At 34.4% G+C, this 16,522-nt stretch overlaps 1 protein-coding gene across 1 annotated transcript in view; it reads right to left on the bottom strand.

Moving 5' to 3' along the window:
* The window catches only part of angpt4 (angiopoietin 4), a 69,359-nt gene that overhangs the window by 10,346 nt on the left and 42,491 nt on the right, over positions 1-16,522 (bottom strand). Inside the window, exons 3-4 of the mRNA XM_044123098.1 lie at positions 2,787-2,942; positions 2,589-2,710 (exon numbers count right to left, since the gene is read on the bottom strand). Coding sequence (XP_043979033.1) covers positions 2,589-2,710; positions 2,787-2,942 — 278 coding nt within the window. The remainder of the gene's footprint in view (positions 1-2,588; positions 2,711-2,786; positions 2,943-16,522) is intronic.

Raw genomic sequence — 16,522 nt, 5'->3', positions numbered from 1 at the left:
GTAGCAAAGATGGAATTTACGTTGTTTATGAAACATCATAAGTCTCTAAAAATCAAACTTTGCATTCTTAAAGGTTAACTCAAGAAATGAAAGCTAACATCTGGAAAATGTAAACAAAATGCCTCATCATTCTGTGCTTCTGTTGCTCATTTATGAGTTGGAATAATATTGTCTTACATGAACGTAGGAGACTTTGGGTACTTTAACAGAGTGGAAATCCAGGATCAATCCCTGGCTGTGATCACTTCAACATGCTGAACTGCACGTAAATATGAAAACAATTTTCACCCTGATGGAGACAGATTGACTGTTTAAATGTGCTGCGGTTTTTGAGGAACATATAAAGAAATAAGTGTGGATGAATGCTCATTCATTCTGTAAAGTTGCAAAGTTATAGCAATGTTAATTTTCTTTAAAAAATTTGAGAGAAAAAGGTTTATGTCTGTATTTTAAGTTCCAAAATTCAAAAGAGAAAATCCTTATTATTTTTCTTAAAACAAGTATGTTTTAAAATGTTTCAGATTTTAACTTTATAGACAAACCATGGACTTTGTTAGGTTCAGGTTGTTCTTTATATGACTTTGGATAGGTGGACAAACTATTCTAAACTAGTCTAGCACATAAATTTTACACATAAACAAATTCCTAATTAACAAAGACCATCTGTTTAATCAGTCGAGTTCAAATACGTTTCTTAAACATGGTAGAAGATGTGACACTGCTGGTGTGAGAAACAACTCATCTAACTTAAGCTAACCAGGAAAAAACTAGGAACTGAATTTAGAAAACACAGCAAAATGGAACCTTTTGTTTTTCAAAATGAATGGTTCTATTATTATTATTATTATTATTATTATTATTATTATTATTATTATTATTATTATTATTATTATTATTATTATTATTAAATTTTAATACTACGAAATAACGAAATATTGTGTACAATTTGTTTGTAAACACATTTAAACTTTGCATATTTGAGAAGCTTACATACAACAGAACCGACTTCACCTGAAAACACACTGAAGACAGTTCAGACCATATTTAGTCAATAATTAGCATTTGTTGTAAATTATAAGATGTCCAACTTACTCATCTATTTTGAACAAGCTGTATAAAATTATTGTAGAAGGATGTCCAAATATTCAATTTTGGTTTAAAATCAGAGCTGAAAACCAAGTAAAAATAAAAGAGTGTTTTCTGAAGATTGAAGTGTACAGAATCATGCTCACTCCAATTTTTATATCACATACATTTTGCACATGTCTCTAATGTAGAATCTATGTTTAAGATCTGCCTGAGTTATATCGATTGCTGTATTTTGACAAAGACTTCAATGCTATGTTATGTTATGGTCTACTATATGGTCCAGGTCATTGAGCTTAACCTGGGATGTTGCAGAAACTTGAGAAGACCTAAGATGTTCTGTCCATTTCTCCACAGCTGGTTGTGAGTGAAGAAGCATACATGTTTATTTGTACAAAGAAGCAAGATTCATTCACATCTGGTTTGTCAGGACCAACCCTTTTTACCACCAGATGTAAACTGATGCACATGAACTGTTCTCTTGTGATGGGATCTACATTAGACGTATGTCAGCGCCTCAACAGTCCTCAAATTTACAAAACAGTACAATGTAGGAATCACAGAAGAAAAAAAACCTGGTATGGTAGCTTTGACATGATTGCATGTCATGTGAGACATAATAAATTGCATGGATCATGTGAGACCAATTATGGTGAATCGTCTGTGCAAGTCTGCCATATGTTAGATCTGTGGAATAGTGGTGGTAAAAAAGAATAAGAAAAAACAAACAAAATAATACTAGGAATGGTTTATTCTTTTTTAAATTTCTCCTATTGTTCAAATCAAGTACACTGTTCCACAGGGTAATTGTTTCTAAATTTCTTGTAAAACCTCAGGCCATTTGTTATGCTTGAAATATTTGAGTTCTTTGAACTGATGTTTAATTTTAACATCCACAGTTTATTCAGTTCATTCACTTTTATTTCACTTTGCAAGCAAATGTTGCTAATCAGTGCTAGCTATATCACCCACTAAACTTGGGTTTTGTGTTTCTGTGTTTATAAGTGTCAGAGTTTATAAGGTTTCAAAACAAAGGAAATCTCTCACCAGCTTTAAAACTACTGTTTCCTCAGCCCTTACATGCTGACACATATGTGTGCAGTCCAAGTCTTTCTGTTTGTGTTATTTCGATTACTGTAAACAGAGAACATGCTTGATTATCACTGTGAGTTTCGCCACTTACTGCATTGTCCAAATTTGCTTCATAATGAAAAATACAAAAATTATTGTGAATCCAAATAGTGGTGAGTCTCTCAGCAACAAGAAAGGACACATTTCCATTATTTCTCCACAGACTTGCTTAGATTTCAAATATTTTTGCTAATAGGTCAGCAGCAATCACATATTGTTTTCACCTTTTGTGTGTGTGCGTGTTTTAGCATTTCTCACCTTGTAAGAACTATTTTTCCAACAAATTCTGACTTGTCACTGTTACTATATTATCAACATAAGAGTGAGACAAAAATATTATTCATATGTTTCTGAATACCAACATTTATTACCTGTTCTTATCTCGCAGCTGTCTTATCTCAGTGGTCTGGAGTAAGAGCTCCTTTTCCAGTTTATTGGTGGACAATGAATTCTCTAGAAGCTTGATCTCTATCCTGGATGTTTGATTCAGCACCTGGTGGAAGAACAGAATCATAAATCACCCAGGAATTGTGGACTGAAGTAAACAAAGGTAAATGAAAACTCCTTACCTTGGCTTCCACCACATTGAGTTTTCGTGTCTGTTCTGCTGTCTGTGAGAGGAGGTTGGTTCCGATCTCCAACATTGTGGCTGTTTGGTTGTTAACAACATGCGACTGTATGTTAACAGTATCTCGCCTTATACTCTTCTGTATGAAGTTCTCCAACTGCAGAAATACAAAAAATAGGAAATGCTCAATAATCTTCTCCTTCAATTTGCTGAGATAAAAATAAGTCATGTCAAGTACTAGTCATTTCATGTTCTACCACAATTGTGGTAGAACATGAAATGTTAAAAAAGGTAGAGCTTACATAAACCAATATTTATGTAAGCTTATCTTACTTATAAAAGTTGATTGTTTTAAATGTCAAGGCAAACAGGTAAAGGGTTACAGGAAAAAAAAAAAACAGCAGCTAAGCAAAAACACCTCTTAACACCTGTTAGGCATTGTTATATAGGTATAGTGATTTGGGATTATTTTGACAATAAACTAATCTTCATACCAAAATTGTCTTGTGTGAAATATGAGACCATCTGTCAGTTGAAGCGAACTGAATCTTCAGCAGAAAAAATGATTCCAGTCACAGCAACAAACTGAATTTATGAAGAAAATAGAAAGGTAATTCCACAAACTGTTCAGTGATGTACCTGATATTATCTCACCTATAGCTGCTACTACTCTTTCTTCTTTAGCTTCTTGTTGCAATTGTTGCACCATTTAGTTTAGATTTATTTAATTTAATTTTATATTTTCTTGAAAAGTAAAACACTGGACATATCAAAGGATACACTTTTTTGTCTTTTTCTTTGAAAATTTTATAGTTCTGTAGGAAAAGATGTATTGGCCTTGTCAGAACAATCTTGAAGCTATAAACTAGGAATATAATGCAAAAATACTATTAGGTTGCGATTACATATTTATTTTTTCCCAGAACGAATTTCAGAACATCTGCAGCCAGTTGATATGATTTATGTATTAAAACATGTCAAATCCATCAAATCAAACATGCATAATAAAACATATCACAAGGACTTGTATATAAAGAAGCAGGGTCACAGAATCTCTGGGAATATCAGCCAATGCCAGCCCGCTCTGCCATGCTTCGACCTTCAACTGCTCGCAAATAAACAGTCTGTCCATACAGGCATCTATTCATGCCTCTGACTCCACATCCTCAGGATATCAGTGCCACTGAGAAGCACAGAGAGTTGATAAATATACTGCTGCACCAACAAACAGATTGGTCCCACTGGGAGAGCCAGTTAACCAACGAGGCAAAGTTCAGGTCTCAATGCCCTGACCACATTTTCTGGTGCAGATCGCTTTTCTTACAGGGATCCCATTGCAAAAAACTTCACAAGCAGTTTGTTTTACCAAGATCTCGGCTGTGTGAACTTTAGATTGGAGGTGGGTGTTGTCTTTTGATTGTTCTTTTCATGGTTCAAAGTTAATTTTGTATTTTTTAATCACAAATGTATTTAGACAACTTTGAGACCAATGGTGAGAACAAACTGTTGTTTGGAGCTTAGATTAAATCTAGTCCTCCATTTTCGAAATAAATTCCTATTTTTATATTTCCCAAGAGAATGAGTGCTTACTCAGCCATAAAAGTCATGTCCCTGGGAGGCAAAATTTTCAACGATTTCCTCTTAGTCATTTTGGGAAAAAAATATTCAGAGCAATGCATTTTATACAGTTCAGTTTGATATTAAATATAACACAGCATAGTTAATTAAATCTAATGTGGATTAAACAAAATATCAATTATTTTATAAATATTCTGTTTCCTCTTGCTTTGCAAAGGTCAGCAGGTGTCTTTATACAACAATTTAGGAATATTTGGCTAAAATTAGAAATTATTAGCTTTCCTTTTTGGCATTATTTTCTGTTGCCATTATCATGATTTTTTTTATTCCACAAAATATAATTTTGGTTCCTTTATGTATTGTTTTTCATGAACTTAGTAAACCATAACCATGATCATTTTTTAAGGGATGTGATTTCTGATCTTTCGGAGCACCTATACTAAAATTAAACCTTGCAACAGAAATTCCAACATTATTTGTCAATTACAATACATTTTCATCTAATTCCTTGCTGATGTTTTTGGCCATTGCACATGATTTATCTGGTGATCTATCTATCTGATTTATGTAAAAATATTGAATGCAAGAAAGGAAGACTTGTTTAAAAAAAATATGTTTTAAGTTGGTATTGCTGAGATCATCAAATAATGTCTTCAGCTTTAATAAATAGGATTTGGATTTTACTTTAGTCAGCACCAAAACCAATCAAAATACAGTTGCTCCATGCTGAAGTCAATCTTACAATGTTTCTGATTTTCTGGTAGAAAAGACAAACATTGTAAATGTAAATATGCAGCAACAGTAAGATTTTGTTCTTCAGGTATTTTGAATGTCCTGTCCAGATCTTAATCTCAAAGAAGAAAATATATCCTAAAATATGGCTAGTTTTAACACAGACTTGATCTTTTATTTTTTTTCTGCCAAATTCATCACCAAATAAACCAGAAATTTGTTTTGCATTTGCTAAAATATGCTGAATACTACATACGTAACATTCCTGAAAAAACAGTCCATCAATTATGGGTGCATATTAATGAAACATTCTTGAAACATAATGTTTGCCTTTAACCTAAAAGTAAAGCACAATGCTTTTGGTCACAAGATAATAAAACCTTCAACCACATTACAGCCCAAGTCTTTCAAATAGAGTTTTCAGTGCTGATGGACTTTATCGTGTTCATCTGTACTTCTGCATTTGGACGCACTGCGACCCGCTTTCACTCCCCAATTAAAGTTATTCAAGTATTATTATGTTTAGTCTGCTTCAAGTCCAATTTATATTGAGCAAGCATCGCTTAATCAGACAATCATTTTATAAGTGGAGAGATGCATATCACAGCGGTCAGAAAAACCAAGAGGCCACTTTGAGGAACGTTGTGTGGGTGAGTAAATTGGGCTGGAAAAAGATCTGATGTTGTGATGCAGCGAGAGGTTATTTAAATAATCAAAAAAGGAGAAAATAGCTTGAGTGAGCTGGTTCATTGCTCCCTCCTGTTCTGCTTCCTGAGATACTGAAGAGATAAACTTTGATAAAAGTCAAAAACCATGACCATGCATCTGCACTTCCGACAAACACAGCCAGAGGAAGAATTTTGGGCACAAACAAGCTGCATGTCAGGTCTAAATACCCAGTATATATGTATATTTTCAATATGAACTACTAACATGTTGACTGCATCTAAGGGGATAATTGCTTTTTAAAAAAAAAAAAAGATTTTAACATTTTTATTTTTTTAATTACAGGATCTTCAGAGACAGTGTATTGACTTTTTAATTTAACCTTACTTCCTTACCCACAACAGAAACACTCACATGCAATACCTAAAACTTCTTCTCTCAATCACAAAAAATCTGCACAAACAACATGCCTAGCTTTACAAGTGAAATTATAAACTGCACTAGTTCAGAGACACCAACAAGCTCTGTGAGTGTGCATACAAGCCCACATATACAAGACGTAATGGAGAGATGTTAACTCAAACCACATGTTGGTTTTTCTGTGATCCGGCCCCTCTGTGTGACTTCTGAAGGGGTCGAAGGAAAAAAGGAGGGGGGAAAGTTGTCCTCCCCCTCTCACAACACCCTAATACACACGCAAACAAACTATAACAAGACAGAGGCACTGGCAGAAAGTACTGATATCAATCTGGGGTAACAAGTGCAGTGTGTGTCACTGGACTGTGTCAGAATCTGAGCCATGGAGTTGGTAAACTACACAGATAAAAAAAAATCTTAATTTTTCACCTAAAAACAACACATGATTACCAAAACGGAAGTGGAGGAAGAGGTCAGGAATAAAAAAAAGTGTTGCTGCAAATCAAAATATACTAACTGTAAACAGATTGACACTTATATTTGGTGAACTTTCTATGTAGAAATTTAATATAGCAATTTTATAGCTGTTGTAGAAGGTAACAGTAATCCTGATATTTGTTCTGACAGTAACCATTGTTGGACTCAGTTTGGCCATTTTCAAATCCAAGACTGAAAACAGCTCCAGCAAACTTTTAGACTCTGAAAACATGTCCATGCTTGCTCCTATTCAATGTGTTTTATAAATCCAATGCAGTGTTAATAAAAGAAGGTTATTTTTGGGTTTATATTTTGTCTTAGTTGCCAGCTTTCATCTCTTGCAATGTGTTATGCATTATGCAAATAAAGCATTTATATTTTGAAGACAAAAGGAATTCTACAGTTTTATTTTTTAATTATAATATTTTATTGCATCAATTTGGAGTTTTAAGCTCTCTTATGTACAGTTCATTTTTCTAACTATCACAAAATGGCATGTAAAGTTACCTATTCCAGCATTATTAAAACCAATTTTTTTTTCAAATTTTGTCCTGAATAACCAGCCAACCTGGTAGTTTTGGACTTTATAGAAAATCTAAAAAAACATCCACACATGCATGGAGAGAAAATGCTAAATTCCACAGAATGCAACCTGTTCACCTGGAGCTTGAATGGCAGATTGCTTCATTGTCAAATGAACTAATCACAACTCTAAAGTACTGTCGTGGTATACTTATCGGCAGGAAATCCTTCATCACACAATAGATTTAACAGTATAGCTGCCATATGGACAGTTGCCCAGAAGAGCAGCACTAGAAGAAAGAAGAACACGTTATCTGTTGGTTGTTGCTTGAGTTTTCTTACACTTTATACATGTGCAGTGGAATGGGGAGCTGGCATCCCCTGTTTTCTGCCATCAGGGAAGACTATTTTACAGATGCTGAGTAGGACTGCATAGCAAACATAATTTATAGTAGTTGATTTTCTGCATTTTCATTGGTTATAAGTCAGCAGAAAATAGATTGTCAAGGGCGCCATTCAAGCAGCAACCATTAGTGACACCAGTTGTAAATGCTTCCATAAGAAAAGAACAGCAGAGTAAACATCCATGGGTGCAAAATAACTGGTGCTTTGCAATTTCCCTCCTGTCCTCTTTATCAAAGGCTGAAAACCTGTGGTTTCACATAAAGGTAAACCTAAACATCTGTCAATGTTTAAAAAACATCCAGATGGATAATGAGCTGCTATTGTAAACCTAGGAGTGTTTGTGCATTTTAGGATATTTGATTGTGTCTAGCCATGATAGTAAGTGCATTCTAAACTGGAAGAGCCATAGGATTCAAAAGCCATTTGGCTAAAAAATAGTGTAACACTCTATTTTGCCATATTTAACAGAGGCCAAAAATGGAGTGGGTCAGAAGGGAAAGGAGAGCAATCTGTTTTGATTAAAGATTAGTGCAGAATACACTGACAGGCCTAAGCTTTATTTCTGAAAGGTTTTTTACTTTTTATTCTTAAGGGAAATATCTGTCTGATTGTTGCCTGACCTTTACACTGTCTGTCTTGTGTGTGAAACTGTCTTCCTACCAGTTTGTGCAGAGGATTGCAAATTGGAAACATAACATACATCTTTGATTTTAAAGAAACTCTAGCAAATGTGTGCATTTGCATAAACCTTTCTATATAATTGTGAAAAAGGGCTCATGAGTGAAGCTCTTTTTCTGCGTGTGTGTGTCTGGGTTCTGACACCTGCTGAACCGCTGCCTCTTTGACACAGATGTGAACCCCTAAAGATCGTCTGGATGAATTTAATTTCCTCATAAAGCTCCACAGCTCCGTTTGTGCATCTGACAAGAAACATGGTGCAGATAAGGAATAAAATGAGATAGGAATTTACCCCAGGGAGGGAAAGATAATGTCAGGAAAATAACACAGTAGCAGAGAACTGTAAAAAGATGAAAACTCATATTTCTCAAAATTATTTGGCTTTCAAACCTATTTCAAGAACATGTTACAATATACAAATAAATAAAATACCAAATTATTTTAAACCCCATTTTGCTGACAGTTAGGCATTCCATAAAAAAAAGAAATGTTTGTCAGGAAGTTTCCTGAGCATCTGACAGTCTGTTAAATAAGTGAGTAGACAGACACAGAGGATGGTGGTAAAGCTGTATCACAAGAAGTTTGTGGAGTAACAGTAACTGTTCCAATATAAACACCGAATGAGATTTTAGGACCTCATTAATTTAGTGCAACTTGATTCACCCTGTTCAAGTGGATCAACTATTATTTCTGAAGAAGACCTTGTATGGTATTCTAGTAAAACATGGTGCTGACCTGTGTGCAGTTTTATCTGCGTTTTTCTGATTTGTTACAACATCACTATGGGAGCATTTTCTCTTTTTTAAAGTTCTAAACACAGCCAAGCTAGATTACTGTCAAAATGTTTTACTTTAGGACTTTGTGAACGGTTTTTGTTGGTTACCGTGTTCTTTTATTGCTCATTATATAAAAAATTCAGGCTTCTTTCTATTTCTGGAACACTGAAAGGTTGATTCTTGACAATCTCATATGTGAAATATTTCCTGTTTTTACTTAGTTTGTGACAGTATTTGCAGAGTGATTTATAAAGTCACCACAAAGCATTTGCAGCCTGTAGGAGTTCAAGGTTTTATTGTCATTGTTGGCAGTTTTAAGTAGTTTTACATAAAGTTAAAAACCAGAACCTCCAGGTAGTCAACCTGCCAGATGTTCTCATATTTCAACAATTGTATTTTAAAAGCCTGCACTCTTTAATCCAGATCTGTACAAGGCACAGTATTAAACTTTATGAGGGTGAGACACCTGCACTTGCTTGTACACTTCCAGTAATGGCACTTTAATCATATTTTACATGAATGTTCATCTTTGTAAGGTTTACCATATTCTTACATTTTGCAAACTATTAGTCCAAAACCCAAAAGTGGTGAAATCATTAGTCATTTCACAGAAACTACAACAAGAAAGTCTTGAGTTTAGTTATAATTTAGATTTTCTTTCCTATTAATCATGACATAATATCTCAGATTTCCTTAAAAGGAAAAAAACTCTTATTTTTATATCTGCTGCTCTAAACTACCAAAAATTCAGATAAAAAGATTTATTTTCAGTTTTATGAGCCATAACAGTACTTAAATCCTCTTTGGAACATAGGAAATTCCCTTTCTGGATAAATCTGGATTTTTAATTTAAATTTATCTTGTATTCAATGAATGGCTGTAAAGTGCTCTGATAGATGATGGCTGTTTTAATAAAAATATTTTCCTTGCGCTTTTTTCTGTTTAATTAAAAACTAAACAACAGTTTGTTTTTTTTTCTGCTGAAAATTGATTCATGAGATCAGTCTATAATATATGATAAATATTGGCCTTGATTTGGAGCTGACAGAGAGGTAAGTTGGATTGAAACATTGCACAACAGTAAATGATCTTTATGGTATAAAGTTATTGTGCAAGTAACTCCCGAACCCTCACACCACCTTTTGACCTTGGTCAAACAGGCCAACACAGATTTATTTTTACCTTCCCTGAAATCTATTCATACATGTGAAATTTTTGCATCCAACATGCCCTCTTAAAAACGTATAACCACAAAGACATTCCACACATCTTATCAGAGACTTATCAGGTGAGTGTTTCCATGTTTTGTTTTGTTTTTTTTTTCACATATGGAGCCTAGCATAAATGTTCCTTTGTAAGCTGAAGGCAGAGATCTCATGTTTTTATTTCTGTTAGCCGATTGATCGAACTTTTGCACATTTCCTGTCAGGTGTTTTATAATTAAGTTTACAACACTAATGCATTACACTTGTTGAAATTAGGAAACACATTTCCAGGCTAATATTTTTACACTGATAGTAAAAATGTTCCTTAAGGCCTTCGTACAAACTTATCTTTCATTTCAGCAGCATAATCTTGCAATTAGAACTTTTGAAAAATCCAGTTTTTAATTTGAGTATATTCATTCAATGGTGAAAATTTTTACGTTAGAAAATCTTTTATTTTGTAAGACTATATTTGACAGGTTGTGAACAAGACTGTCATGACTGTCACGACACCATCATAAACATGGCATAACACCTGATATAATTTTTTTAAAAAGTGAATAACATAAAGCTGCATAATTTTTAAAGTTTATTCAGTAACACTTGCTTAACAAATTTATGTCAGATTATGATTTCTTCGTTAATGTCAAGTTGTCATAATGAAGACATTTTGAATAATGTCTACTTTGTATTAAAAGTGTCATGATTTACCAAGAAACACTTTATGCCAACAGTCATAAATATTCATGAAGACTTACTCAGGTCCATGACAGGTGTTATGTCATGTTTATGACTGTGTCATGACAGTCTTATTCACAACCCGTCAAATAAAGTATTGCCTTTTGGGTTTTTATTTATTTATTTATTTTTAACAAAATTACAGGTTACATAATTATTGTTATTCCTCGTGTTGATACTTTGAACAAACTCCCGTACTCTTATACTCTGCTCTATAGAGCAGAGCATAACCTTGTACTTTCAAGTAGAGTATAACCTTGTACTCTGCTCAAGAGCAGAGTACAAGGTCATTATTTACACTATTTAGTTCACTTAACACATTTCTTTGGGATTTTGGCAAAGAGGCCCAGAAGAGTTTTGTGGGCTTATATTTGATAATTAAAAAAAAAGTGAAATATGCCAGTGGTTACCTAGACTCAAGTCAAAGTAGCACAAAATGTGTTAGAAAGTAATAACCATACCAACTACACTGGTACTTTGTATTGGTAATAATTGTCAATAATCTATACTGATGAAAATTGACAGTTTTGTCATCCATATCAAGTGATGTGTAAGTGGACAAGTTCTGTGATGTCATATCGGTTTCAGTTAATTTTATTTTAATAAAAAATCACAAGGAAAACTTGTAAAATCATATTGTGTGTTGGTGCCAGAAATGGTTATATTGATGGGTTTTTATCAAAGAACAAACAGTGATCAAACAAGGTTGTCCTATTCATTTTCTGTCAGCTGTCATTTGCATGCCTTTTAAAGCCTTCATGGACCCACACAGTTACTTGTGTTGGTAACACTCAACAGAAAATCTCCATGTGACACCATCCTTTTATTTATTTTTTCTACAAACCATTATGTGTTTATATTGGCAGCCTGCACAAACTGTCAACCCTTCAAGAATCCCTGAGAGCAAACCCGTGTCAACTGCAATTGTGTATGATTTTTAAACGTGTGTGTAATGATGAGGTTTGAAGTTTTTATAGCATCTACTTGTGCATTTGTACAAACATATTCTCCAATTTAATGTAAACCATTGCTTCATCATTCTTAGCCTTAGTCACTGTGGTTTCAGTGGCTCTGTTTTCACTTTGCTTACATGACTTAAACTTTACTAAGCAATTCCCCACGAATGTTTGAAAATAATAATTTTGTTCATCAGTAACAAATTTAGAAATGATCTGTTCTTAAAGAACAGGTATGTTGTTTATGGACATGTTCTAGTGTCTCTTTTAAGCCCGTGTGGAAAAAAATTAAAATAAATAAACAACAGATGTAAATTTAACTTTCACTTTTTTGCCTGTAGCTCTAGAGTCTTTAAAAACTTTTTCTGGGAAGGCTAACATTGTGAAAGAGGTAGGAGTGGGAAACCAGTGGAGAAGACCCAAGTTAGTTGTGTTATTTTGAAGCTTGTTCCCACAGGATGCCAAGAATCTGCACCAGCCATGGGATAAACACAAATAGTTCCCATTAAAATGAATTGAAACACGTAATCCCTCAAACTCACAATTAGCATTAAGGGAGTTTCAGCACATAAAAATACCATTTTTTTATTTTTTTTTGCTAAGTCCAGTAAAGATTTGTAAATGTGCTGTTTGCAAAAGAAGTGTTTCACTCTAGAGGATCAGTATCTGAGGCCAAAACAAATAGAACTAAGGCGGAAATGTATGTTGACTTTCGTCCTATTCCTTTCTTTGTGTGAAGACCTTTCAAGGGAGGAAAATATGTAAGGTGGTTTTAGCTTCACACTAGAGGCAGAAGGGTGACATCCTGCTGTCATAAGCAATGTAAACCTTGAGATGACAGTTTGCAAAGAGAATGACTAACATGCAAAAGATGTAAATGAAGAAGAAACAACTACGTTTATTGGAGAAGTTCTTATTACAGCACAAACACACACAGAGGATGTAACTTTATATCTTAACACCCCAAAATGTTTATTTTGTACCTAGAGTGCATTAACATGGAAAATGTTTTACATGTGCACCTCACATTTTTAGCACATTTTAAATGACTTTTGATAAACAAATATCTTCAATACCACATGTAAAATTTTGACAAACTTTCAAGTAGCACTTTTTGTTTCTGTTTTGTCCATTTGCTTGGAATTTTTAGCTTGTCTAAATGCTCACTTAGATATTTGAAAGAGGGAGAATATGACATAGTCATAGGTAGTCAGTATCTAATGTACAGAAAAAAAAGTCAAAGTCTGAAAAAAATGAGATCTGGGGATAAGGCAGGTAGCTACTCATTCTCTCAGATACACATATACACATGCAAACCAATTTCTGTGAGCAGAAATGAAATGCAATAAAAGAGAAAAAAAATCTGCCAGAGTCTTTGATCGAGTTAGAAATATTGAAAATATTTTGACATTTCGAGAATAACCAAATTCTTACATTCATATGCTTCTCAACTTAATCCTAATCTTTATCTGAAAACATAGTTCACACAAGAGCGTGTGTTTATGGTTCAAGTTTTTAATAAACATTTTTCGATCAACAGTCTAAAGCAATGAAACAATAAATCAAGAAAATCAGCAGACAAATGGTTTGGTCTATGTCTCTCTGTTGAACCAGTTTATTAAAATGTCTTTGTCCTGTAGGAACAACATTGATGACTTAGAACTACATCACAAAACCACAGATAAAAGAACCTTTCATCCATCTGCATATTTGTTTCACACAGCTGTCACATTGGGAAACATATTTACTGTTTAGGAAAATAATTTCTATAGCTAACAGAGGCATTAGCAACTTACCTTATGGTCAGGGCTGAAACAGTTCCATGGATGATTTAATGAGTTGATAACACAAAAAATAGAGACAAGGAGAATATAACTTTTGTCAAAATTATTATAACTTTTAAGGGAACACAATCCAGCTTGCTGTCAACCGTTTCCTCTGCCTAGTACAGGTGTGACACGGATGGTGTGTGACACTGACAAAACCCCACTTAATAGAATCTGAGACATTGTTTCAACTATGCATCTATCATGACAGATGTGTGGAAAGAGTAGCAAATTATAAATATTTGCAGAATTGAGATCTGGTGAAAATCCAGCAATTCCATTAGACTGTATTTTACTTACAAAAACACTTTAAAAATATGCAGCATCTTTGTAGAGAGCACACAATTTCTACATCAAAACTGGACCAGCAGTAAGATCCACATTAAGATGAATTAGATAATGAATCCACTAACCTTCAGAATTTTAATGGTACTTTTAAACATAAAATATAAATATTAGTTACGATATGTTTTATGCTGGCATGTAGGTTCATGTAACAGATCTATGGAGGAGCTAAGCTAATGAGACTGTTGGTAGTTTTGGATAAAACAGCAAAAGAATAAAATCCAAATGTTGTAGAGAGGAAGAAAAATAGATATTCCTAAAAAAAACTTTTGGTAACAATTCATTGGAAATTCTTGTAACTGGGGACTGAGTCACAGTCTTGAAAACTCAACACGTAGTTAGGCTGTCACATAAATATGCACATGACGGGAACAGATAAGAAAAGAAAACAACATAAAAGAAACACTTCCTGAATTTGTTTAATATATAATTTTTCAGTGCTCTTTATGTCTGTTGAAAACAGTTCTGTGCTGTGTCACTAATCTAAATAATATCGTCTAATGACCTTGTAGCTGCCTAATGCTCAGTGTGCATACGTGTGGGTGCATGTCACTAAATCCATCTACAATATGTACTTCTGTGGGTGTTTGTGTCTCAGTTAGCCTGCCGGGTCACCACTACGCCCCCACAAATGAGCCACAACAAATATCTCAATCATCTCACTACAATCAGGACCAGATGGGCTAAGTCAACACAGCGCTGGGCGTACGTGTCCCTATGTGTGTAGGTATGAGAGGACTGCGCTGCCTTCAAGGGTAAGCATGGTTGTTCTCTTTTTCATAAAAATCTTGTGACTCTAACAGGGCTTTCCAAATAACTCTGCGGAGTAAGTAATGGATGGCTGATAAAGAGGTTTTATTTTAAATTATATCCCTGGTTCAAGGCAATAACCTGCCCTACTGTGAGTCTGCTTTGAAAAAAGTCTCTGAAACTTGTCCTGAGGATCTCAACATTCTTGTGTAAAAACATAAGCTGGAGAAAAATGAAAACAGAGAAATTGGCTGATTTGGACCAAACTCGAGCCTTGATTCAGATCTGAGATCAGGCTGTGACGGCTGCAGGAAAGGTGCTGCATAAATAAACAAGCTGGAGTAAATGATTTTCAGCCCTCAGTGGCCAGGAAAATCCATTCACTGTTTAATAAATGACATGGAGAAAACATAAAGGTCTGTGCTGAAAGACCAGTTTTCAGGATTTACCTGCACATCCTAAACTGTTTCCAATGACAATAAATAATATTAGTGGTGCTGACTTGACGTCTTGTGATGATGGGGTCATTCAGTGACAGATAATATGGCTGATATCAGTTCATTAACTAAAACAGAAAACAAAGTGATCATGGACTGCAGCATATGACTATATGTGACTGTGGCAATCCAAAGCCAAACTGTCATTAGTTGTCACTCCATCTTTTCATTGAGCTTTGAGATTTTTAACGATTGCTGATTTTCTGGAGCACAAGATGCCAGGTTTTTTGATTGTTGTAAATAAAACCATATTTTTTTTTCCTTTTGGAAAATCATTCCAGCCACATCATTGGGCCCACGAGTATTATTTTCACCACAATAAACAAAGTTTGATTTGTGCCTCTTTTCTGTGGCCCTCATTTGGTAAAGTTACAGCTAAAAATTTAAATCTGGAAAAGGTTTTTTAGTTGTCACCATGACAGGGTAACAAGAATCCAATAAAACTAAAACAATGGTGATAGTTTGGGAATGTTTTCACATTGTAATATACTCAAATCTTCCACTGCATAGCTGCTGGGCTTTGTCATAAATAAAAAAGCATATTTTTTGATAAGAAGTGTCTGGCTGTTACTAAGATTTCCATAGAAAAAAGAAACCCATAGAACGTTTGATGGTAAATCTTATTTGAAAGAGCCAGAATGGTCTGGAACTGCATTCATATACGATAGAACATCATTATAATTGACATCTTGGTTTTAAAGAAAAAAAAAGTGGTATGTGTGGGGGTTCTTTGCTAATAAAACAAGCACAACGTCCCATATTTGAATATTTTCCAGGGCTCCCCCTTTCCCCTCCAGTTCTCCCATCTTTCCTGTTTCTTGCCAAATGTACTCCCAAAGGTCATTAGCAAATTTCATACTATATATGTCTGATTATAATCAGGCTTTTGGTTTTGGCTACCTGCTGTCCCTGAAGAACTTTGGAAGGAGAGATGAGTGTAAAGTTCACTCATTTTTGGAGCAATAAAAAGGGGAATGTGTGAGCCCCTCTATGGTTGTGGTGCTTGGCCACACTCCAGCATCACTGACTCTTTGCGTACTTATGCATCCATCCTTTCTGGGATGATTTTTAGATCCAAGAGCTAAAGAAGGAGAAGAAAAGTTAAAGTGAAGGTTTGGATTGGATCTCAAAGGACTATTTCACATCTAATATGTTGCTTAACTCTTGGT

The sequence above is a fragment of the Gambusia affinis genome, linkage group LG07, assembly GCF_019740435.1.
Source record: "Gambusia affinis linkage group LG07, SWU_Gaff_1.0, whole genome shotgun sequence".
Taxonomy (NCBI): Eukaryota; Metazoa; Chordata; class Actinopteri; order Cyprinodontiformes; family Poeciliidae; genus Gambusia; species Gambusia affinis.
This window is presented reverse-complemented; position numbering and strand designations above follow the sequence as displayed.